At 48.3% G+C, this 25,602-nt stretch overlaps 1 protein-coding gene across 1 annotated transcript; it reads left to right on the top strand.

Moving 5' to 3' along the window:
* The first annotated feature begins 5,120 nt into the window (after positions 1–5,120).
* TMEM275 (transmembrane protein 275) lies at positions 5,121–12,987 on the top strand. Its single transcript, XM_086753602.1, has 2 exons — positions 5,121–5,373; positions 10,197–12,987. Exon 2 carries the CDS (start codon positions 10,285–10,287, stop codon positions 10,831–10,833), a length of 549 nt encoding a protein of 182 aa, XP_086609728.1. The 5' UTR covers positions 5,121–5,373; positions 10,197–10,284; the 3' UTR covers positions 10,834–12,987.
* Positions 12,988–25,602: the final 12,615 nt, after the last annotated feature.

Genomic DNA, 25,602 nt, shown 5'->3' with positions numbered 1-25,602 from the left:
AGAAAAGCATAAATGCTCTTGGAAAGGTGGCTCCTTGTCCATATAACTCTGTTCCCATGCTAAGTACATACTTACCTTAAGGCTTGTGAGTAGTCCCATTGAAGTCAAGAGGCCAATACCTAGAAAAAGCATGTAATTAAGTGCTGAATCAGGACCTCCCTATCATGGCTCCTATCCTATCAAGGCTGTTAATTACCTTGGCAGCTCAAACGCAGATCAATATTTGTGTATTCTTCCTGGAGAAGAAGGGGAAGATAAGAAAAAAAATATTAAAATATATAACATGTAACATACAGTGTATAAAGTGTAATATATAATGCACACCCTGATTTCAGTTTATGAGGAGGCAACAGCCTTTTAACTGAAATCTCCACCAGCACTTCTTGATAAAGGGCTGATAAACTGCATTTGAGGTCGTAAGGTAGAGTTGCTGATGGGCATGCTGTGCATTTTTGTCTCTTCCAGATCAACTATCCTTTGGTCTGATCTGGCTGGCAGAGAGGACCACAACGTGACAGAGGAGAATGAACTGGGTGTTTGCGTCCTGGGTGAATAAAGCCACGTAACTTCAGGCCTGCTCTTCCAGTGGAGCTGCTTGCTAATTAGTTTACCAGTGGGAACCTTTGAGAATTAAACACAGGAGACACAATCCTCCCTGCGAGGAAATTAAGAATATTTGCCCCTTGCTGATAACTGACCTGCTAATTTCCTCCTGTTTGAGAAAGCTTCATTAAAAATTACTGTACTGTTTGTGTAACAGGGCAGCTGCTTGCACAGATATTTCCCGTCTGCTAACTTCTTCTATCTCAGTATTTCCAGAGGGTGTCTTAGGAAGGAGAAACTTGTTTGAATATCTGGAATCCTTCTTCTTCATGTTAGTGTGAAGGGGAAAAAATGATCTCTAGATTTATTTATTTTTTTTAAAATCAAACCACAAAGGTGCTATGGAAGTAGATAATCTGATCAGAGGGAAGAGGCAAAGCTTTAATGATGCTGGGGGTCAGGCCGATGGTACCCGCTGACTGCCTAGATGAGATCCCTGTTCTGTCTAGGGCCCAAATCCCAAGCAGTGTGGCGTGAAGACAACTCTTTATACCTTTCCCAGTCTATCTCTCAGCAGTGTCCTGTTCTGATTTTGGCTTCCTCAAGCCTGTGTGCGGGAGTCTTGGCACGAGCGGATCATGCAGGAGAGGTTCGGTCCACGTCAGGTCCCAGCCCTTTGAATGGAGGGGCTTGTGAGTGTTCCACGGACACATGGTGAGAAGCTCTCAGCACCCTGGAGGAGATGTAACCTGATGAGGAAATATAGCTATTCTGCCTACAGTCTTTAGCTAGAATAGTTAATTGGGGGTTAATTTGCCCCTGCTCTGAAGGCATTTGGTGTAGGGGCATAAGCAGGCATGGGGATGGGAGCATCTGCTAACAAATCTGGGAAGAGATGACCCACATGCTTTAGGTCAAGAAGATGATGGTGTGCATGGTAAGAAATCTCCTGGGAAGATAAGAGTAAAACTACGAACTATCCCTGCTGAGATGCAGTGGCTAAGTTAGGATTGCAGTTGTGCTGAGGGAGACCACTGTGAAGTGTGGCTGCCATATCTCTCTGATCAGAAAACCCAGTTTTAGCTCACACTCAGAAACAGCGAAAGCTTCATCCCTGACATGAGAACAGTCATATGGGACCAGGTGAAAAAAATCTACCTTACCTATTATCCTGCCTCAACAGCTGCCAGTGGCAGAGGCTTAGATTATGAGGACCATGGCAAGCCTAGAGCAAGCTTTCCCCCACAGACACAGTGATCCCCCTCATTCCCAGTGATCAGAAATGGAGGGACATTGTGAATCAGAAGCTCCGGCTGGGCAGTTGTGTTTGACAGGTCTGGTTGCATCTGTGTTCTGGGTCTGAGCACATTAATACAGTCGTACTCCATGGCAGGGTCCTGTGATTTTAATTACACACTGTATGAAGAGGTGTCTCCTTTGTGGATTTAAATCTCCTGCACAGTAATTTCACAGCTGCCTCTAGGAATGACAAATACTAATTTCTTTTTTACTTCCTTCTTTCTGTACTTGATGTTATAGACAGGTAACATTGCTGCAGAAATTGGCCTTGCCCTCTTCTGAATGGCCAGAGACAGCACAGAGCCGTGAGACAGAGCTGGGTCCTGCCATTAGAATTGGTTTGGAGCAACAGCAGATGCAGTCTGGTGTTTCCTTCCCTTAAGAGGCAATTAAAATGTAAATGCACAGAGGTGTGCTGGTTCTGGAGACCTCATGGAAATCTGCAGGGGAACCTTTCTTTGGTGACCTTTGTCTAATGATCTTGTTGGACCATAAACTTCCAGGCATCCTCTGTCTCCCACACACTTCTTCCGTGCTAGGTATGGTTCAGCAGGCAGTGTCACGGGCTGCTGCTTTTTGGTCCTGTTGTGCTGAGGGATTGGGCTGTTCGCATGCTGCTGGTCTCTTAAGCATGGATGCTGCTCATGCACTTTCCCTCCAGTGTCAGTCGCAACCAAAATCCTTTGAAACCTCTATGAAAGCATGTATCATCCTTACTCTTCCCACCTTTTTCCCAGTTGGTCTTGCAGAGAGAAACGTCACAAAATCAGCATGATATCTTAGGGCTTTGTATGTGGTAGTCACCATCCTGACCTGCTTCAGACCAGGAGGCGGTGACACTGAATCCTGGCCTTTATGGGTGCAAGGGTGCTTGAGCTAGATTTCAAAGTAATGTAAACCACGGTCAGGATGGGAAAAGGCAGGCAGGCAATTTTGCCTCTCATTCAGAAATTTCTGACTTGAGCTAATTTCTGAATTCAGCAGAAGCTGGCAACAAACAGCTTCTCCCAGAGGAAGAAGAATTTCTAGTCAGCTGAGGGTTGGGATCTTGCCTCTGAAGAAAGCAGGACTTTCCAGTTCCTGGCAAGTTTGAAATTAGGAACCATCAGTCTGGCAAAACTCCCGTGGCAAATCATGAGCTACTGAAGCTCTGCAAGGCAATGAATCTGCTCTGATTTATACCAGTGGGAAATCTAGCCTTTAATTTCAGTTCTTGAATTAGCGGTTGTTTTAATCATGTGAACACAGCCTGCCAAGTTGTCAGGGCCACATATGCGAAACGCAGAATTACTGCCTCAGCGGAGCCCTAAATATGTAATGTTTCCGTAAAGCCTTTTTATTGGGTTTCTGGACCATTAAGCAGAAAGTGTGATGGAGAGTCACGCAACAGTCAACCTGAAGTGGGCGCAGCCGCCTTCATCACTGCCTTGTGCAATTAGGGAACAGCTCCCAGGTCATTCGGTATTAATTGGCCATCTTTGGGGCTTGAGCGTTTTATGAATGCTATTATACAGTGTGATAGGAGGGGATTCAAATCCCTGACCCTGATGGTCTCTCCCTCTGACAGCCGCTGTTCCTAAATAAACATGGCTTAGAGGACCGTTTCTGTTCTGCTCTATGGAGCCACACCAAGAATGAGTTCAGCCACTCCAGTTTCTACCCAGCAACAGTCAGCAAACACTGAACACCAGTTCTGCCACATGTAGAAATGCCTCTCTCAGGTGTACCATGTGGAGATTTTCTCCAGAAAATCTTCCATCACGCACTCTCTCATCACTTTTCTGGTAGGGATGAGTACACCAAGCCGTTGTGAACCTCATGTTACAGGGCCAGGGAATCCCTAGAGGAGCTGCTGCATCTGTGGAAGAGTCTGAAACGAGATTTCATGGTTATTTCTTTTTAAAAGCCCAGGCAATCAACATGTCTGATCAGTACTGCTTTTCTAATACTCGCCTGCCCTCTTGCTCAAGCCATGCAGTGTGCTGTTAGCATTACCCAAGCTAGGGAGAAAAACAAAGTTGTCTTCCTCAGCAGGGGCTGAACCCCTTTCTGTAAAGCTTGTTTTTGCCTGAACTTCTAGGGTGACCTGTAAGGTAAAATGCAATATAGAGTAGTAGAGGATGCTGCTGTGTTAAGAATACTCAGGGTGGAGTAGTGCCTGGAGAACAGAGAGGAGGAGTAGATGTTTATTCCTCTTCAATGATTTCTCCTTTCACCTTTGTTTTTCACGATCTCTATGTTACCTTTCTCCTTCTCCCTCTCTATAGATCATGAAAGCAACTGTTTAAAAAAGATGGGAGCACAATTCATGTTCAATTAGCTCCAGCCCAATTAATGAGGATTCTTCTGCAATGAGCTGGAGCAGGGCTTCTGTTCCCGCGTCACTGGCAGCATCCAGGTCGGTTACAGCAATGTGGGCATGGAGAGCGGACGAAGCATGTGAGTGTCAGCACCGCTTAAGCTATAGGAGGAAGTACCTGTACTCCATGCAGTGGACAACTTGCAGGTCGCCTTGTCTCCTGCGGTCACCAACTCTGCAAAGAGTGATTGGCGTCTTAACATGGGAGCTAAGGTCTTGGCTGTGCTTGCAACAGGGCGTGTTTTTAGAGCAAGTACCTTTAAGTGTACCTGAGATCTGATTGCCACTTTAAAACATTGGGTTTGCATCAGAGGATGGGTTTTTGGGGGATTTGCCAGCTCGCACACCCTGGGCATTCTCACCTCTGGGAGGTCCTGGCTCAGCATCCCTCCTGGCTCCCAAGGCACCCAGACACCAGTTGCAGATTTTTTTTCCATTCCTGACGTTCCTTTCAAACCTCTTGTGTTTGAGAGATCCCTGCCTTTCTGCAGCAAGCGGAGTGTCTGCATCTTTTTTTTTTCTCCTGGCGTTTGGCGATGCTTTCCCCCTCCTCTTTCCCCGTGCAGCGGCCGGAGCTTTGTTCCCCTCGGCGGAGACGCGCTCTGGGATTTTTCCTTTCTCAGGGGGGAAGGAAAAAAAAAACAAGGGGGCTGTTCTGCTCCGGGCACCTCTTGTCAGCTGAAAGGGGCGGGAGCTGCTGGTTTGAAGTAGAAAAGGAAGAAGGAAAAGAAGGCACGGGGAGAGAGTGAGAGGCGGCGGGGGAGGCGGCGGGGCTGAGCCGGGCTGGGGACCGGGGACCGCAGGAGGAGGAGGAGGAGGAGGAGGAGAGGATGCGGCTGGGCAGCGATGCTGCCTCTGAGCCCCTTTCTGCCTGAGGAGAAGGACGGCATCCTCCGAGGGGAAGGAGGAGAGCGGGGAGAAGGCGGCCAAACTGGCAGGGAGCTCGCTGAGCGCTCCGGGGGCTGCCCTGGCATCCTGGCAAAGTTTCCCAAGCCCGGTGAAGAGAGGGAAGGAGGAGGCATGTGGGATCTTTCTCCTCCCAGCTTCCCGTTGCGCTTCTCAACCCCGGCTTTGCTGGGACTAAGCACGGCTTTGTCATCCCCGACCGAAGGGTGAAGGGGAGTCTCTGGGCCACCTGCTCCTTCCCCGGCTCCACGCTCCATCCAGCCCAGGTAAGTGTCCTGGCCCTGCCAGAGAGTTTCCCAGCACTTTTCCCAGGGAAAAAAAAAAAAAAAAAGTCTTACGCTTCTCCTGATAGCTAAAGGATGCGTGCGTGTGTGTCTGTGAGCCTGTGCGCAGGGGGTGGTTAAAGCTGTCTGACTGTGATTTCTGCTTGCATTATTTCGCTGTGCTATCGCACCCCTAGAAAAGAGACTCGTCTGGGGTCTGTCAAATGTTTTGGCTGTGCTGCTGCCGTGAGATGGTGTGGAAGGATGGCAGCTGGATCCTCCTGAATGTGTCAGGATGCCCTTCTCCAGGAATTCTCAGAGCTATGAATGAACGTCTCTTTTTCTCCCTATGAGAATATAGGGAGGGATGGATATTCCCCTGGCAGGAATCACTATAGCCTCTGGACTTCCATCACTCCAGCTTGCATATGCAGTCTTTTTTTTGGGGGGTAGCAGTGCTTGGCAGTAATGCATTTCAAGCTGAAATGTTGTTTGAAGAAGAAATCCAGACTCTACCTGGTAAGAAAAGAACCCGTTTCACTCAGAGAACCCAAAGAGAACTTTTTCCTCTATTTATGGAAAGGAAGTTGGTCGTTTTGGAGAGGGTAATTTGGCTGGAAATAAAATTGATCATTTTTGAACCCATTAACTTGGTTGAAGTGGAAGGTGAAAGCTGCCAGACATCCTCAGGCAGGTCAGCAGCGGGAGCTGACCCACATCAGTGAGTTCTTGTGCCTGCAAAGGGGACGGAGAGGGACTCTTCTCCCCACAGCATCAGCCTGTGCTCTAGGAGACGACAGAACAATGATGCTCCTGTTGTATGTGGCAATCAGAATAAAGACAGACTTCATGTTGTTGCAGTCTTATCACAGAGAGGATGGTGTAAGGTATCCTGTGGCTTTGGTTTGGTTTTTTTTTTTGCTTTATCCTCCACTGGTCTCCTGGCTTTCTCATCCCTATTTCATCTGTTTTCCCAATGGGAATCCCCTGTGCATAATCCTTGCTGTTTTATCTGGGAATCAAGACAAGAGTAAACGGTGATCCACTTTCTAGATGTTCCCAGTCCAAACTCTCTGTCTTCTATGTTGTTTACCCTGTGTGCTTGCGCGGGTGATGTCCTAACCCTGTGATGGTGCTGTCTTCCAAGGTCTTTTGTCCCCAAGCTGATGGGAGAGGTCCTCACTCCAGGCAGGGTTGCCCTTAGATTCTCCAATGACTCCACTGCTTTTTTTGTGGGGAAAGGTACATTGCCTCATGTAGGTGCTCCAAGGAAAGAGGAAGGGAAAGAAGTTTTGTCTTGGACATAGCATGGCCAGAACCTTTATGGTGGAGCTACAGAATGGATGTGACAAGCCCCAGAATGGCTCACAGAGTTTAAATGAGATCTCAACTTCAGCTCTATTTTTGACTGCTCCAACTAGTCCTGTCCCATGGTTCTGTGAATATCTCCGTATATATAATGTGAATGAGGCAGATTTGGCTCCTGTGCTTTTCTTCGATGCCATCTCAGCAGGCTTGGTGACTTTCTCCATCAGTCAGCCCCAGGTACTTTTATTCTCCACTGAAGGGTGTGCAACACAAACCCTTGGATTCATCTTGTTGGAGCCTCACTCTTCGGGCAGTGTCATGGCCCCTGTGTTAGACCTGACCCCTTGAACTGACAGATGCCTGTTTTACAGCCGCAGATGTATCTGAAGAGGTCCAGGACCCTGAGTTTTGTCACTCTGCCTGCTCCACTCTCTGGCGTCTTGTGCAGGCTGATACTGATGCATTCTCAAACCCCCAACCCAATGGGCCTCCTGGGATGATGGCTCCTGGCGAGCTACTTATCACTGCTTTAGCCACAGGCACTTATTTGCAAACTTGCTTTCTCCATTGTTCCCTTGCCAGGAGGCAGGTAGCTGCCATTGCCTGACCAGTCCCTTGGCACAAGCTGGGAGCTGTCTGTCCTAGGGTGGCTGAAGGAGTGGCTGGTGCCTGCCCCAGTCAAATTGCAGCATGAGACATCTCTGTCCTTACGTGCCGTGGCCCTATTTCGGTATTGTAGACCTGGTCCCCTCTCCTCTGGGAAGTAGTCATGAATGCCTAAGAACCTGATGGTAACTGTACCCACCCTCAGCCCAGCTGCATTGTTCTCGTGTCATTTATTCTCCCAGAGTGGATCTGTGGTTCACTTTTACCTGCTGGGGTGAGCTGTCCTTGGATGAGCTGCCCTGATTTATCATTGCCAATGGTGCCTGAACAAGCCCTCTTGTACCCCTCCCTCCCCTGTTACAGCCTGGGGAGGTCCAGTGAGGATTCTGCCTGAGCTTAACCCCACAGGCTCACTGCACTGTAATGACAAACAAAAATTGCCAGGCAGAGAAAAAGAGCTGCTGGCGACCGTGCTGGGTGATATCACTGCAGCCTTGAAAGCAGCCAGAAACCAGCATGGTCTCTTTGGAGTGACTGCAGATGACCACTGACAGATGTGATGGGCAACAGGTTGAAGCTCCTCTTGAAAATCTCAGTGGGAGCATGGCCTCTGGTCTCTGCCTTGCCTAGGCTCATAGGCAGCCAGCTTGTCCCACGAGTGCTCAGTAGCTGTGACAGCTGCCCAGCTTTCCCAGGAGGGGGAATTCTTGTAGGGTGGAAACAGCTGAGTGTTGAGGAGTCTGGAGGGAGAAACTTGGTGGAGTGAATCTGTGACATGGTTGAACCACGAGGAACCGTGCCGTTCCCTGCCGAGCACTTCGCAGTGGGAGGATGTGGGGCAAACCAAGGGGAAGAGCCATGGTGGGGTGTCTGCAGCCTCTGTGTGCCAGCGATTCAGACTTGTACGCATGATAGCTGGGTGAGAACAGTGCGTGTGTGAGTGTGTATGTGTGTCTTTAACCAGAAGATGTTTTGCTGGTCCAGGGCTGGTGAACAATGCAGAATCAGAGCTCCGGCTCACAGCAGTGTGCCAGGGTTCCCAGGAAGAACAAAAGGACAGTGCTGGAGAAACACACAAAGGTGTTAGCTGGCTAATGGAGAAAATGCCCTTTCTTATCTCGCATGCTCTCAGTTCTCCTGAAAAATCTTTGCCTGCTGAGAGACTCCTCCTGACTCGAGCATCTCCAGATGAGGAAGGATTTAATTATTTCATATGCCTGTCCCTGCCAGCTCCAGCTGATGCCTCACTGAATAGGAACTTCACTGAAAGTTCACTGCTGCACTTTATTCAGGTCTAAACAAAAGCCCAAGCCAAGGGAACGAGATATGACAGTGGAAAGAGCAGCAGACAGCTTTGTCTCAGCTGGAGATATGGGAAAATTTTATAACCTGGAAAACATGTTGAAAATGCCCTGCTGATCCCACTGACGCGTTTCAGGATGGTGGGTAATGGTTTGGGTTCTTTTTCAATTTAGTGGCTGCAGAGTGTTAATAGCACAACAGTGATTCTTGGCTCTTATGGCAGAAACCTATGCAGTATCCGTTGTACTCTGGCAACCCTTTTGAAAGTGATTTGACAGCAGAGGGAAGAAGCTAGGGAGCCAGGCAGGGGATCAGGAGAGAGCAGACCACTATTTTTTTTTTTTGTAATCAGGCTGGGAAGAGAAATGCTCTTCTGCCTGTAAAATCAAAGGCATCACCAGCAATCTGCTGGCAATTTGGCTTCTAGTAATTTGGCTTCCCAGCAAAGTACAGCGAACACAAAGCCACCTCTTATTACATCCAATAACCTTAACCAATAAGCTGCTGTTGTCAGTCAGGGCTACGTGTTCCTGCCTTAGGTCCTAGGCAGATCCCCACACAGGCTCTTTTCCAGCTTCATCGTCTCTGTTTCCACGAACCTCCAGTCAGCAGCCAGGGTTGCTTGGGCATGAACCTTGCACAAGTTTGCTTTTACAGTTGCTGAGGCAAACAAGCTTCCCTGCCCCCTCCTACGAGATCTCCTGTGATCACACTGAACGTGGTGTGATGCATGGCAGAAAGCATGGTCCAGCAGGCAAAACACCCGCGCGTGCTCCATTTCATCACAGACTTCTGTGACTGACAACAAATCATTCAGTATCTGTGGATGGAGTTTGCCTCACTGAGCATCTAACTGTAAACTGCTGAAGTAATTTCCAAGGTTTCCTCTGTAGTCAGCTCAGCCTCACGTTGCGGACATCTTTTGGGATGTTCTGGGGCCTTTTATTCTCCACTGGCTAGAAAGGCAACCTGAATGACTAGTTTCCATTGCTGGACAACAGAGATGTGGAGCAAACAGTCCCACTTTATGTTACAATTTGTGACCTTTACCCATCCAAGAATATATTGCACTCACATTGCAGTGAGGGTTGTTCAGAGCAGTACTGGGGTCTGTTCTTATTTTGGGCAGGTGTTGTGTGGGTGATGACCACTGTGAGACCAGCTACTGCCCAAATGGGCAGTAGGACACATTGCCTGTCCTGAAGAACCTCTATTTTAAGTCAAGAGATATACGCAGCAGGTCTCAAACCCATGTGAGGAACATTTCAGCTCATGATGTGGGTCAGTCTGTCCAGCCACACCACTGCAATGCTGTGCTGCGGATCAGACTCCAGACAGAGCCAAACATAGGCTCTGGGGCACCACGTGCTTGGGTTCACTTGAGCGTTGCCCATCAGGATGGCAAAGGGCATTAAGCACACTGGGCTCAGCGTTCCAGCCTGAAACTGTCTGCGCATGACCACTAAGGACAGGGAGAGCCCAGACTTGAGAGCAGGCTTGGATTTGTACTTAGTTATTTCTGGAGAAAACGCTGGTCACTTTGAATGGCGATGGAAGGGTGCCTTTGGTTCACTGCTCTAACAGTTGCATGTTTTTCCATTCCTCTCCAGGGATTTCAAGGCAGCAGGAGACCAGAGCCAGCCTTCTCAACAGAGTGTACACCCTGTGAGGATTAAGTGATCTGAGACTCACCTCAACATGTTCAGTGAAAAGAGCAGCGCTTCTTTGTCCCAGAAGCCCATCCAGAAAAAGACACGACCTCAGGGCCTCCCCTCCCCTGCTCTCTGCTGCGCTTGTGGACTTTGCATCATGCTAGCAGGGATCAACATCACGTTAGTGGGAGCATTTGCCTTTGGGACCTTCCTCCCTGTGAACAACCCTCCCATCATCATCGGCCCCATCTTGCTGGTGGTGGCCTTCACGTTCTTCGGTGCCTGCTGCATCTGCAGCCGGAGGCCCCCAGCTCATGGGGCCAGGAAATCCAAACCGGGTTCCAACATTGGGCTCATCAAACCTGGCAACACAGCCTTTGAAATTGAAACTAGTGAACACACGGTGCAGGATACCACCGCTGTTCAGCTGAGCCCCACAAATTCCCCCATCTCCTCGAAAAAGTCCACACCGGTTCACGAGAACGCGAAGACTTGCAAGCTCTTCACCATGGAAGGCAATGGGCCAGTGGCCAAGTACACCCCAGGAGGAGAGGCGATACAGCTCAACTTGCCCAGGGACCTGGCTGCATCCTAAAGCCAGGCAGAGCTTTTGTTAGCAGCCAGCCAGATGCTGCAATGAAGTGGGCTGGAGATGCGTGATGTACCATCGGTCAGAGGCGTGGGGAAGGTGCTTGTGAAAATCCAGCAGACAGACAGGTCTTGCTGAATCAATTTAAGGAAGGCGGATGCAACAGCAGAAAAATTCCAGATTTTTGCTGAAAGGAACATGCCCATTATATGGCTTTAAAAAGAAAATTGATAATGATGTTACTGTGAAAGGACGACTCTCAGTTCCTAGGAATAGACCGGCTCTTTTGGGGAGTGGATAGGAAGAGGGGAATGAATTAATTTGTCTAGCATAACGTGGAAATGTGATGGCTGGAAAGAGAGACTGCATGGGGCTGGCAAATGACAGCTTTTTCTTCTCAAAATTGAAGCAATTCTTGAATGTAAAAGATACAGAAATGCAGTAAATTACAGCTTGCTGCCACTCAGTCACGAGACGATTTCAGCATTTTCAGTGCCAGGCTTTTTGGCAGTAGGGACAAAGCTATGTGTTGAAAAAGCAACGTGAAACTATCTCGCCTCCGTGGAAAATCCTTGCCCTGTCTTGCCTTCATTGGGGTGACTTTACCACCTGTTCTAAGAGACGATGAATCAAAAGGATGGAAATTAGCACTGGTATTTTCCTCTTGTTTTAATCAGGTTGGGCTGTAGCTGTGCTGCTTAGTGCAGCATGTATCTTGGAAGGTCAGCTGGGCTGAGTACTTGAGAACAAGCTCTTAGAGCAACCAGAGAGCCTGCAAGTGAAATCTTTGGGCAATTATTATGTATTAAGTGTGAGGCAGCTTTCTTTCCATCTTTTTGTGGAAGCCTGGCCTGGGACACACATCAGCTTGGAGCAGGCGGCAAATAGCTGTATGGGCTTCAGTATAGCTGTGCTGGAGGGTGGTGACTATATCTCCTTCCCTGAAGTGGCTCCGAGATCCATTACACACAATGGGCAATCTGGAGTGGAACTCCCTACTGCAGGAAAATGGCTGCTCAATGTGCTCATGGGCTTGCAAAGCAATGGGATGAGTTTGCAGAAAAGAATTTATCAAGGGTCATTCAACACAAAGACACCACCTCTGCCTCGGAAAGAGCCTGATCTGATGGATTAATGCTGCAAAGCCTTTGTGTTCCTCACTGGCCAATCATGGCTGGGAAGACAGTGCTGTGCTAACGGACCTTTGCTCTGACTTCTGTAGGGGCTGTTCACACGTTTTATGAGATGAGACCAGTGTGGGGCAGCTATGCTAAGCAGGACCAGTATGTGGGGAGGCAGCAGCAGGAGAGTGGATATTGAGTAGGAATGGCTGCATAGATTCTCTGTTTATGGACATCCTGTATTTGAAATGATGTTCTTGGGACTTTGAGTGACTAGGAAGTCATATGGACTTGACCATACCAGATCGTTCTGAAGACCCAGCTAGCCCAGCATCTGGGGAAGAGTGTAAAGACATGGCAAAACCAGGGTGTTGCCCAAAATGCTCTCCCAGCTCCCAGTGCGCTATTGCTTAGGAGCTTCCTGAGCTGGAAGTGGTGCCTGTATTTAGTAGCCCTGAATGGATTTCTTCTTCATGAAATAATTAATTTGCTCCTTGAATGTTTATCAGCTTTCATAATTCATGATCCTGCAGCAGGGAGTTGCACAGTTTAATGAGAGGCTGTAAAAATCTCTGTCCTTGGTTTATTTTCATTCTGCACCCTACTCGTTCCCTTTGATGCCCCAAGTTTCCCAGATTAGAACGGCCAGCAAACAGTCCATGCCTACCACACCACTCAGGTTGTCTAGGGTCTTTGTCATATTTCCTTCAGTCTTCTCTTTCCTATGGTACTTCACATCTCTTGTAGACAGAGGGAGGTGAAGCTTCCCATTCAGCCCAGCATCAGCAGTTTGCTAGGCTGAGGACGACACAGCCCTGAGGCCTTAGCCAGCAGAGATGGGTGTACGGAGAGGTGAGGGGGCTGAAGGGGAAACACTGGAAGAGAGGGAGAGATTGTGACATGGCCAAGGCTCCCCTGGGCCACTAGCAGACCTCTGCATGGCCAGGCTGTGAGGGTCATATGGCTGGCGTGCTGGGTCAAGCAATGGCACGTGGGGTCATGGCGGAGCTGGAGAGAAGAGCCAAGGTGATGCATGAGGTGTCCTGGTTGCTCTGGGGGCCGCAGTGCAGCCGATGGCCCCTTCATGAGCTCACGCAGGATGAGGTTGAATTTCATTCCTTGATGAGAGGGAATCAAACACTCTGTCTTCACGTGGGTCCTCCTCAAGTGCTTCAACAGTTTGCTGCCTTGAACAGCTCCTTCTACATCAAGGAATTACATCAGTGTGATTTTATCAGGGCTGGTTTACTGGCTAGGAGGAGCAGAAGTAGGCTTGGCAGAAGGACATTCGTGTTGGCCTGGGAAGATATGGATTCGGGTCTGTGGTACAGCCTCCAGGTCCTGGGCAAATCACGTCATTGTGCTCCTGCTCAGCTCCCTCCCTGTGCGAGAGGGAAAATACCTCCCAACTCCCCTTAAAGCTGCTTTAAAGATGAGCACATTGCCAAGCAGCAGGGCTGGTATTAGCACACTTGAGCCTGGAGATTGCTTGAAGGTGGATAAGTCTGTATGGTCTGATCTCCACATGATCTCCTTTAGAGCTCATTTTCGTGAGTGAGCTCTGCCTCCAGCACCGGCTGTCCTTCGGCAGGCAGGAACTGCTGCACTGAACAAAAGGCTCCTGTGATTTTTGCCTGCCAGTGATTGCTGTAGCAATTAAACAGAATAGCTTGCTGATGTAGGTTGGATTCCCAGCTTGCTGGCTTAGCGGCCTTTTGGAATAGCACACAACGGGCTAGAAGTCCTTTAGAGGCGTTGTCTACATGAATATGGTTACTGCAGCACTTTTCTTTGAGCGCTCGGATCCAAAAAAAAATAGCAAAATCAAGTGGTAACTGTACAACTCCTTTCTCTGCTCACTGAAGGCTTGAGAACCACGTCTGGAGTGCACGTACCAGAATCACTCCTTAACGTAGCTGCACTGTGAAATGCTACCCGTGATGGATAATACAACAGCAGGTTCGAATCAAGTCGAAGGCAAAGGCCCCTTGGGCAGGAATGGGGGCAGACGCAGGACTTTAAGGGCCAGCTAGGAGTTTAGCGTGGTTCACTCTTGCGTTGCAGCATCACAGCCAGTACCATACAGGGAACCCCGACACGGCCCCGGGACGTGGCGCATCCTGTGCTGCACACGCAGGTTGCCGTAAAGCTGGGGTTGCTCTGGGAGCTGACGGTCTTGGGACCCAAGAGACAACAACCAGCAGTGATGGCATCTGGGCGAGTGGAGGTGTAGGACCAGTGAGATGCTGATCCCCTGGTGCGGTGGGTCCATATGGCGAGCTGCGAATCCAACCGCCTGCCTGCACAGCAAGGTGGGCATGGGAACATCTGCTGCCTTCTGAAGCATGAATGCCCTGCTTTTGCCTATTTCTGTCTTTCGGGATTTCCATGTCTGTCTGTCCGTCTGCCTCCGTGATCGGCTGTGACTAACGTTGTCGTGAATCTTGTGCCTCCTTGTGTAGTGGGAGACAGGAAGAGTTTCTTGTTCTCCAAGTCAGCGTTTCTGGTGTGAGTCTTTTTTTAAATTACTATTTACATGTGCACAATGTGGAATTTGGAAAAGACAGACCAATTAAAATAGTTGCACTCAGTAAGCACTTGGCCCGCCTGCTTTTTTGCTCTACAAACCACCTTCTCCCTTACCCTGGGACTGTGTGCGCCCCAAGGCTGTCTGTGTTCATTTTACCTTGTGCTCCTCACTTTCCAGCTTCATTTTCTAGCCAGTGCAACTCGCTGCAAGGAAAAAGTATCCCTAAGAGTTCATGTTGCCTCTTGAATGCCACTGCTCCTTGAAGCCCTGGTTGCCTAGACACTACTCCCACCGCAGACTCCCACTGTCATTGCTTTGGCTAACACAAGAACAGCCCAATTTGGCCTTTTTTTCTACATGTATGTTAATCTTCAGATGTGTACCTGAACAGGCCAGATGTGAATTGTGGGCCTCCACTTTATGAGGGACATGGGAAGGGCAGGTTTGTGGGCTGCAAAGGCTGAGGACTGTGGGCTGTTCTGAATGCAACCTCTCTGGTGATAGAGGACTGGAATGGATTATTTTAGCTGATCCTCCCCAGTCTTGGGTATAGATGACGTTGAATTTTATGGTGAGGGGAATGGGGGGAAGCTGTATCTGTGTGTGGCTAGGATTGGTGCCACCACCTTTCCATGCTCCTTCTGGGCTTAGCCCAACATGGTCTCTTGGAGATGAGTCAAGGAGGTATAGCACAGTAAGAATAAAGAGGATTGGAAACCCTTGCAAATTCACCTCGTCAAAGGGCTTCTCTCCCCTGTGCAGCCAAGTGATTTGAGATGAGAGGAAATCTCTCCGTTCCAGGCAGGCTGGCTGGTTAAAGACCTGGGAAATGAGCTGGCTAAGAAGGCTCCGCTGACAATGTGTGTAAAATGAAAATCTGCTCCCTTCAGAAAGCTTTTTTTTTTTTTTGGCTGTTAGGAAGAACTCCCTGGAAGGGTTTTTCTTTTTTAAAACTGGGACCAGAGAGAAAAGCAGAGGAGGGTTTGCTGAGCATCCACTGCTGCTCTCCTGGACTTGCAGCCTGCAGCATTCCTGTCACAGCAGCTGCCTGGCACCAACCTGGACTGTGAGCTTCTCTCTCCATCTGGAAGAATGAAACAGAAACATTACATGGAATGTAATTAGCTTTTTCTGATTCCAATCTCAAATTTGTTCATGGCTAGTTTATTTCCTTTTATATTTGTGCCAACAATGGCTTTTAACAGAGATACTTTTTGGCCTGCTGGAAATTTGTGTCCCTGAAACACTTTAGATTTGCTGCATATTTCCTAGAGCTTCCCTTTTATTAGGCTGAGGTGGCTGGTTCTTTCCATACTTCCCTCCTGCAAAACGCTCACCCTTTCCTTTCTGGCCTATTGCTCTGATTTTTGGCTCAGGAGCTCCATGAATACTCATAAACTGCCATTCTTCTGCACGACTCACCTTCCAGGTCTCTTTTGTGCAAGAAGTGGAGCATTTTTCCCTGGACAAGTCCTAGAAGAGGAAAAAAAAATCCATGAAAGAGCAGAAATATCCATGAAAATGTGAAATTTAAATTTGCAAAGTCCCTGTGTAAAAAAAAAAAAAAAGAGCTTTTATGTTATTAGTCTCCAGTGAGTCCATAGCAAATGTGCTCAACTTAGAGGCTGCAAGGATGGTTTTCTCCAACTGTTAGATGTTGTCAGCTCAGTTGAGCTTTCAGCATCCATGGGAGAGACCCTCAGACACCCACAATTTAAGACTCTTGGAGACTGTTTGGCCCAGTGCAGTGGTGGCCGGTTTGGGGGCTACAGCTGCGCCCACTGCTGACCTGGGGGGCTCCAGTGAGGAGGCGGCTGCTGCTCACCCAGGCTCACAGCGAACCACCGGGATGCAGGAGACAGCTGGACCATCACGGTTGGCCAGCAAGGATTGCTCCTTACAGGCTGGTTTCCACGGCTTTCTTCAGTCTAATTTACAAAGTCTTTGGAGAGATGTTGCCATTTCCATCAGCGGATTTCCTGCTACTTGTAATCACCCGCAGTGTCTTTCTGTGGAACCTGCACAAGCTGATGTGGCTTTGAATTCTCAGAGCACAGAGGGTGTCAGGGCTGGCAGGGCAGATTATATTTTTCAAGGCATCCTTGCACAGAAAGTATCCCCAGCAGTTTTTCCAGGGAGCACATATTCACCAGGAAATTCTGATTTCTTGAAATTGGCCAGTCCTGAGAGGACACTGGTTCTCATGATCCTTTTGCCAGGAAAAACTTCCCAGGTTCCAGATGAAATTTCTGATCCAAACACTTGAGAATTGCTCTATTAGTCAATCCTCCAGGCACGCCTAAAATAAGATCTTGCTGGACTCTGACTCTACGTGACGACCAAACTTCAAAGGCAGCTTTGGGACCGCAGTCCCATACCAGACCCCCTGCTTTCAATCAAGTCCAAAAAAGCCAGATCTCTCTGCAACGGTGCTTTTAATAAGCTGTGCCTCCAGAGATCTGCGCACCCTCCCAAATCTGTCGCAGGAGGTTTCTCCTGCTGAAATCTTTGCTCAAGTTTTTGGCATCAATCTGCTGTGACAGTGAGCAGAGCTTCGTAGCAGCTCTCTGGCTTGATGCCAGGTGGATATTTGATGAAGTCTGCTATAAAGTCAGGCAGAAAAATGTTTTATTTTGCTGGCACATATGCAGAAAAGATGCTTCTTTTGGAGAAAAATCCTCCTCTGTTGTTATTTTCGCATGAGAAATCAGTATGATGTATGGTTCATCTTTCTATCTCCAGCTGAGCCAGGCAAACATGATGCTGTCATTAGGAGCTGATGCTTCCTCTCCCATTGCAGGCGGCTGGTGCTTTATCCCGTTTGCTGTCTCTGGGGCTGGGCACATTCCATTCGAAGGCAGATTTTGCAAATGGAAAGGATGTGCTGCCAGCAGACCTGAGGGGTCTGGCTTCTGTAGCCTCCTTAGGAGTGGGCACGTTGCTGCTGCCTGCATGCCGTGGTGGTTGTGCAAATTAGCAAACAGCTTTGGTTTCTGGGCTGGGAAGCTTTCACGGGGCCACCGAGTTCACTGGAGAAAAATAAACTTTGGCTGGCAATTATAGCAGCACCTGGGAGCGGTGGAGCTGTTTGCTCTGGGGACGTAAGCCCAGGCAGCAGAGTGGGGAAAGCTCCCTGAGGTTGCCCTCCCAGCTTCATGCCGTGCGATAGTCTCCAAACAGCATTTCTTTCTTATTCTCCATCTGAAAACACCAACCAGCCCCGAAGCCAAGGCAAATATTTTCTGCGTCCTTGCTGGATAAACCCTTTTTTATGGCCATAAAACCCTGGCAAATCCCTCTGAATGTGGTTTTACACCATAGTGATGAGCAGCGGTCCCATTCACACCTCTGGTGCTTTGCTATGTAGGAGCACATAAGGCAGTCCCTGCTCTGGGTAAAAAGAAAGACAGCAGACGAGAAAGGAAACTGAGGCACAGAGCTGAAAAGGTGTGGGGGGGGTCCTCAGCTCAGCACTAATTTTGCTTTTCCTGAAAGATTTAAAAACCCGGCTCTCAGCATCTGTGGCATCCTGGGGCAAGGGCTTCCATGCCTTAACCCTGCATTGTGTGGAGACCCACCTGCTTGTGTGTGCTGGCTTCATTTGAAAGAGGGAGGAAAACCCATTTATTTTCTCAGTTAGACCTCAAAACTCACCTTTTGGGTGGGCCAGATTCAGACACTCAATAAATAGCTATAGAAACCCTCATTCAGGGCAGAGATCTCTGAGGGTGAGAAATAAAGACGAGTTTTCTCTGCAGGGCACTGAGCAATGAACGCACTGAATGATCCTGTTGGCTGCTGTTTTCCTAACATGATGCATTTCTCTGGCAAAATGCTGAATTTCCCAGAAGCTCTGGGCTATATACATTTTCATAGAGCCTCATTAAAAACATGGTTTCAGTTCCGAAAATCACATTTGTTCTAAATAAGATCTGTCTGGTGGGAGAATTAATTCCTCCGACTTAAGTCACCTCCCTGTAACTGTTGCTGTTGTCTTCGATTTCATGGCGCAGATGATTACGCTTTTCCAACACCCAAGAATAACAAGATTAGGGAATTTGTGGCAATGAAGGCAAAAAGGAGGAACTGGCTAAGAAAAAGGGAAGATAAATTGAATTTTCCCATTAAAAGAAAAGGAAATGACTATTTCACAGAGATAGTTTGCTTTCGGGAAATAACAGAGGGGAAAACTCCCTGCTTGAACCAAAGTCTTTCATTCTCAAATAGTCTTAAATCTATCAGGCTCATTGTCACACTCTGTTCATCCAAAAAGCTTCACGATCCTCGGATACGCTATTTAAAGCTATTTGGGGAAGTATTAAATCCAGTCCTGTGAGTTGTAAAGTAGTGGAAAAATGAGAGCAAATTGGCAGGACTTGAGTTAGAGACAGAAGCATCCAGAGATGGCAGTTACCATCCACCCATCAGTGAGGTGTTTGGCTTCCCTCTGCCCCTGTGCAACTGGGAGGGAATTCCAGGAAAGTGGCTCAAACTGGTACATTTTTCCCTGATGATTCAGGCAAGCTGAGAGTGAGCCTAAGGGCTTCTTGCAGGGCATGGTTGGTGAGGCGGCACCCCGGGATGCAGGGGAGGTGGGAAGCTGCAGGACCAGGCTGAAGATGCTGAGAGTTTGCTGATCGGGAACAGGGGTATTGTGGAATGCGGATGGTAGCTGCTTGAGCACGCGTGGCACAGGGATGTGCGTGTGTGTGTGCACTCCACACTCCTGCTGTCGCAACTCAAAGGAGCAGCAAGCTGGCTTTCCTCTGCCATGCCATGCCAGAGATGGGAAGAAAACACCTCCCTGGGATGGACAACTGCTACAGGGAAAGGCTCTTCTCCTGTGACACGAGGAGCACTTTAGCAGGGCTAACGCTGCGACATCGTTAGGCTTAACGTTTCTGTTATTTGTGCTGTCAATTCTCTTAATGGCACTCCAGCAGCATGGAGTGGAGTGAGTCAGAAAAGTAATTATTAACTAGGCTATGGCACTGAAATGGCATTTGAAGTTCAATTCAGCGCCAGCCCTGGTCGATGGTGGTGGTGTACGTTTGTTAATGAGCAGGTGCAAAGTGCGTTTGCTGAGGAGGGAAGAGGAGAAAGCCCATTCGGTGTGAAATATTTTGCCTTATTATCTTCACAGGGAAATACATAGCAGCAGGTGGAGGGAGCGAATAGTGGTAAGGGTGTACATCTTGCTCCCCACATTTTTAAGAGCATTTAAAAAATGGGCACTCTGGGTTCGAGTACTGATGACTGATGTAGGGATTCAGAGACGTCAGGAGCTGGAAGTATGAGGAATGGCAAGAAGCTGTGGCTGCCAGCAAAACCTGGGAGTCTGAGCAGAAACAAACAGGCAAAAGGGTGGGAAAAAAAGAAAAAGAAATGAACGTTCCCATTTTATTCATCTACAGGTGGATGTACCTGTAGATGAAGTGATGTGACTAAGGTCATATAAAGATTTGGTGGCAGAGGAGAAAATATTGCTTAGGTTCACTGCATCTTCTTGCTGTCACTTACCCAGCAGACCTCCCTTTTACCTAGATGTGCCAGATTTTTAGCTGCAGTGACAAGGGTACATCAGGTACTCAAAGGCTGGTGGAGTAACACTGAAGGGGCAGCTCCTGAAAGTTCCTGTCAAAGGCAAGAAAGGAAGTCCCAGCAAGGAGCAGGTACCAGCTGCATCAGTGCTGACGACAATGTTCTCAGGCAGGACAAGTCACTCTCTGCTACAAGGTTGTATTTACTCCCTAAGATTATTGCTTAGCTCCCACTGGGTAGCTCTGCTGAGCTGATAATTGTCCATCAAGCAAACGGCAGGGCAAAAGCTGACATCAACAGCGATAAAGCCCAGTCTGCCAGAGTGGGTTTGTGTAGGGCTTTTGTATTTTGGTGTTTTCTTAGTTATGTGGAAAGGGGTTTGTTTTAATCGGAAACACACTTCTGAAGGTGGGAAGCTGATATCCGCTGAGATGGGCAGCAGCCACCTGGAGTCATAATTACAGACCCTGAAGATGCGGTATGGGTCTGGGCAGGCGAGAGGATCCAAGGTAACTGGTCTGCATGTTATGAGTGTGGATCTGTGTTAATAAAAGCAAAAAGCTGGTCTGAGGAGGTGACAAACTGACTAGAGTGAAAAAAGGAATGATCTATCTTCTTTTACAACCTGTGAAGCAAAACTGAAGGAAGGTGATGGTGATGGGATAGAAGCTCATCTGTATCAAGCCACAAGCGATTTCCTGATGGACAGACTCCATCCCCACAATCAGAAGTGTATGGTGATCAGCTCATGTGTCCCACGGAAGCAGAGCTGTGGCAGACGTACATGACCAGGGCTGGACAGTCTTCCCCAGGGCTTCGGTGGCACCCAGGGAGGAACCAAGAGCCCTCTTGCTCCTCCTGACTCAGGACTGATGTCTGTCTGTCCCTGCACTACAGCAGCTCTGCTCATCAAACCCGCATTAAACTCATGCTGCATGGAAAACCAAGTTGTTTTCCCCAGGATTAGTCAGCTTAGTCGGCTCAGAAAGGGGTTTGTCAAATACCTTAAGCAGAGTAAGGGAGGAGTAGGGCAGGAATAGAGAGCTGGAGGAGCAGAGAGGTGGGATCCCTCTTTTGGAAGAAACGGGCAGCGATGGGAAGAATATAAAAACTGAAAGACCATTTTTCTCTCCAAGTATATCAATGCTGACTTGGTGAGAAAGGTTTCAGAAAAAAAATAAAAAGTTAAGTCACAGAGAATATTCAGGGGAAAAAAACCATCATAATCATTGCTGAGAGGAAGAGCCCCCAACACCATCTAACCAGAGCTACACTTGCATACCAGGAGTATGCCAAGGAGAGTAAAGAAACACCAATGATTTTTCATTTGAGGTGTCATCCGCACAGACGTTGCCACACAGGCAGCTGTGTGGTGGCTCCAGCTCACCTTCACAAATCTCTGGTGTCATCACCAGCGGTGTGGTGGGGCAAGGGAGCCCTGGGTGAAGGGAAGTGAACAAAAGGAGGGACTGAAGGCCTGAGCTGGCTTTTGTTTCACATGAATGAGCCATGAAAATATCTCAAGCTCTTCTGGCTCTCACATTCATTTGTGTCTGGCCATATAACTGTGATGGTTTTGGGGAAACCAGCCTGCAAGAACTGGGATCTGGGCCTCATGGTGTAAGCATACATCATTTATCCTAGCTCATTTTTGTGAGGTTGAGGCAAAGAGCCTTCCTTCTGCTTCCCCCACTTCCCAGCTACCCTGGCCAGTGATGGAGAGGTAACAGATTTTGTTGGATACTGAGAAAATGCCCCAAGGGCTCCACACTGGGTTAGAAAAAGATGCTGTTTAACTCTGTGGTGCCTGAGGCTGGCTTGCAAGGCCAGGAAAGAACATCAGAGGGATGGTTTTCACTGCTTGACCCAGAAAAAATGAGAAGGCCCCATGCTGCACATCTGCTGGGCAGGATCCGCTCTGCCAGGCTTGTCAGCAGCTGGGGGTCACCGTGCACTCCCGGCTGCTGAGCTCCAGACTCATTTGTGTGCAATCTTCCACCATTAAACAAAGCCATGCAAAACCCTCTAATAGCCTTCAATCATTTTCCAGTTAATTCCCCTGGTTGCAGAGCCTTGTTTAAAGCTTATAGGCTAAAATCTGTTTCTGCAAAGAGCTTTTTCTGGTCTGGAAGGTGGAAATGAGAGGTAGCGGTGAGAAAAAAAAGCAATCTTGAGAGTGTTCTGCCCACTTTGGGTGCCTCATGAAGCAGAGTGGGTAAATCACTGTTAATGTCTGTAGAGGTCTGCAATTTCTGTAATTTACTGTCTGTTCAGTTCTGAGCTTCAACTTGTCTCTTTATTTGTTGGGACAGGCTAACCTGAACTTGATTCTGTCCCTGCTGCACATCCCCTCAGCCTGATTTTTTAACGCTTTGAGGTTTCCCTACCTGTGGCACCACCAGGGTTTATGGTCCCAGGCGCTGTAACGCACCTGTCCTCTCTGCTCCGAAGGGCAGGCTGGTGCTCTCCTGCCAACAGCAGGATTCCTGCCCCTTCTCACCATCCTGGTTCTGGCTAGGACAGAGTTAATTTTCACCTGAGCTGGGAGAGGAACTGGAGGCACCTGTGGCTGAGGAACACAGCTGGGATAGGTTGCTAATTAGCCAACAGCTGGGATAATTTACCCAAATTAGCCCAAGGGCTGTTCCACACCTTGTGACCTCATGCTCAGTGTATAAAGTGGGGATGGTGCAGAGGGGCAGTTTCCTGCTGCCTCAGAGGGAGCTGGGCATCAGGATCCACTGTGAGCTCTTGTACTCTAAATATTACTATGCTTAAGTTTTTTCTGTTCTTGTTTTTTTTTCCATTGTTATTGTTTTGTTTTCCATCTCTGTTTTATTTTCCTCTGTTGTTTTCTTAAACTGTTTTTTATCTCAGCCCATGAATTTTGCCTTCTTTTCTTTCCTGATCCTTCTCTCTGTTCCTTTGCTGGAGGGGAGGGGAGTGAATGAGTGCCTGTGTGGTATGTTAGCCGCTGAGTAGGGCTCAACCACACACTGACTTTTGAGGATTTATCTGGGGAGCAGCCTGGGAGCTGGGGAGGACTTTTACCTCATCAGCCAAGACTACAGTGGGCACAAGAGAGATGTTGGAAAGGTGTTGATGCATGGATGTTCTCTGTCGTGGTTTTGTGAATCTCTGCTAATAGTGCTTGTGAAAGGATCTGCAAAATGTCTTTTTCTCCTGTTTTCTGTGTGCTGCCCAGAAATGGATGAGGAGCAGAGGAAGGGATGTGTAATGGTCTGTGATTTGGGGAATCATCGAGATTTAATCTCATGCTCTTTAATTGTGTTGTTTGGGAGCTCTTTGCTGCTCTCAGTCTGAATCCTGCCCTTGTTACTTATGGCCAAGCTGCATCCTCTCATATCAGGAGAAGTCCAGAGCAAACTCCCTGGTGATTTCAGCAGGAGCTGAAGAAAAGAATCTGCAATGGAAAGCAGTGATTTCATGCTAATCTTGCCCTCAACCATCTGCACTATGGCACTACTGGGGGTTGTTCCCTTTCTCCAGCCCCAGACTGTTTCCTTCCCCATTGATGAGGCTGTTTAATATCCTAGATAAAATAAAGTATTTTTTTTTAAATAAGAAATAAGGGCTAAATCAGTTGCTTTTGGGCAAGCTTTTCACAGACTTAGGTGAGGATTAGGCACAAAAAAATGATGTTTCAGGGTCTTTTGGTGTTTCCAATTGTGATTTAATATTAATAGGAATTTATGAAAATGGTCAGTGCACCTGGTAAGACTTTCATTTGGGCCAGAGTGTAACTTCAGTGTGTCCCTGTCACACGGCGTGTTTCCAGAGAGGCTAAGAGCAAGCTTGGTCTGTGTGGACCCAACTGTGTGATCCCTCCTGACACGACAGGAGGGAGTTCATCTGCTCACAGCAGTAATTCCTTGGGCTCCTTGGAAGAAGGTGGTGCTGTGGCAGGAGTTGTGGGGGCTTAAAGAGCTCCACTAATCAGAAGGAAAAAAAAATCCCAGTGGGGTTTAAATAAAGCACAGCTATCCTACCATCCTGGTGGTTGCCAGGCCTGTGGCAGCTGTGCTGAAGGCAAGCCCAAGGCTCATGAGCCAAGCTACCCATGCAGTTGTCAGCCAAGTATAGATTTGCCCAAGCCCAGAAGGTAGACTTGTCCTCTACTCAAAACTGGCCTTTCCATGAGGTTTATTGGCCCTTCACAAACATGACTTGCACAGCAGCTGAGTTTCACACTCTGGAACCACGGGGAGACAGCATCCACCACCCTTATAGGGAGCAAATAACACCAGAGGTTGTGCTTAAAGCAGTGTTTTGTTGGGTGGGATGTGCAGGGGCAACACTTCTGCTGCGCAGCAGCACCTAGCATCACCTTGAATTATGGTGTCATCCCTGAGCATCCGTAGTAATAAAACCAAATTTTCAGTTTTGGGTCTGAGGAGCTGACTCCATCCTACAATTTTCTGTTGGGCCACATGCAAGCCCATCCCCACCACAGACACCATCCTTCCCCAGAGCCACCTGTTTAATGCTGAATCCATTTACACCTCTTTGACATGCTTCAGTTTTCTTCAGCAGACAGGCTGATTTGCCTCATCTGCTTTTCTGTTCAGGAGGTTACAAGGGCCTAGGTAAACAGAAAAGAATATGCAAAATGAGAGGTGACTTTCCACTCGAGCGATACTGAAGATTAAAAACATCAGACAGAAAGAAAAGAGTTTTTACATCAGTGCCTGCAAAGCTTTTTGCCCTGAATTTGATGTTTATATAAAATTAGCATCAAGCCATAAATTAACCAAAACCTGACAGTCTGAATGACAGACTTCCCTGCAGTCAGCATATGAAATAGATACTGTTCAGGTGAGTACCGGCTGTGCATTAGGAGGTGGGTTTTATCCAGAACAGCAGGCTGATTGATGAGGATGCATGAGCATCAGGAGTGCTGTCTGTTTGAGTGATGAGGCACCTGAAAACAGTTGGCTCGTGTTTGATGGATGCCAGAGATCAGATCGTAAGCAAGCAGAGTGGGTCAGGTGAGACCCAGGCAAGGAGATGCTCTGCTGCTGGAAAAAGAGACAAGAGCTGGTGGGCACAGCTGAAGGGCTGGAACTGATTTTGGGATTAGACCAGAAGGTGACCCAGGATCTACCTTGCTGATGAGCTCCTTGGAGTGTTTTCTACTGCCTTTGACACATCAGGTGGGGAGCATACCCTGAGAGGGCTGCTCCAGGTGGGTGCTGCCTAGGTTTGCTCTGAGTAGCTTGATCAGAGGTTAAACACAGATGCACAGCAAAACAGAGTGACTGGGGTTGTTTTGGCACTGAGTGCAGTGGTGCTTGCAGCAGCAACTGTGACCACCAGCGCCTGGGAGATGTTGTGATGGTACTGGGGCAGTGAAGGCAAACCAGTGCCATGCTGGTGCTTGGCAGGAAGGGACTGCACTGAGGAGGAGTCTCATTTCCCACTCAATTACTACTTTCCATCAGATAAAACCAGACTAGCACCTCTGTAACTCCTGTGCTGCCAGCCTGGCTGGGTCTGCCCCTTCCCACATGCCCACACCAAGTCCCCACATGTCACCTTTCCTCCTCTGTACCTGCTTCGTTC

The sequence above is a fragment of the Chlamydotis macqueenii genome, chromosome 8, assembly GCF_036417535.1.
Source record: "Chlamydotis macqueenii isolate bChlMac1 chromosome 8, bChlMac1.mat, whole genome shotgun sequence".
In the NCBI taxonomy this organism is placed as follows: domain Eukaryota; kingdom Metazoa; phylum Chordata; class Aves; order Otidiformes; family Otididae; genus Chlamydotis; species Chlamydotis macqueenii.
Note: the sequence above shows the minus strand (reverse complement) of the source record. Positions and strands in the feature narration are given on the sequence as shown.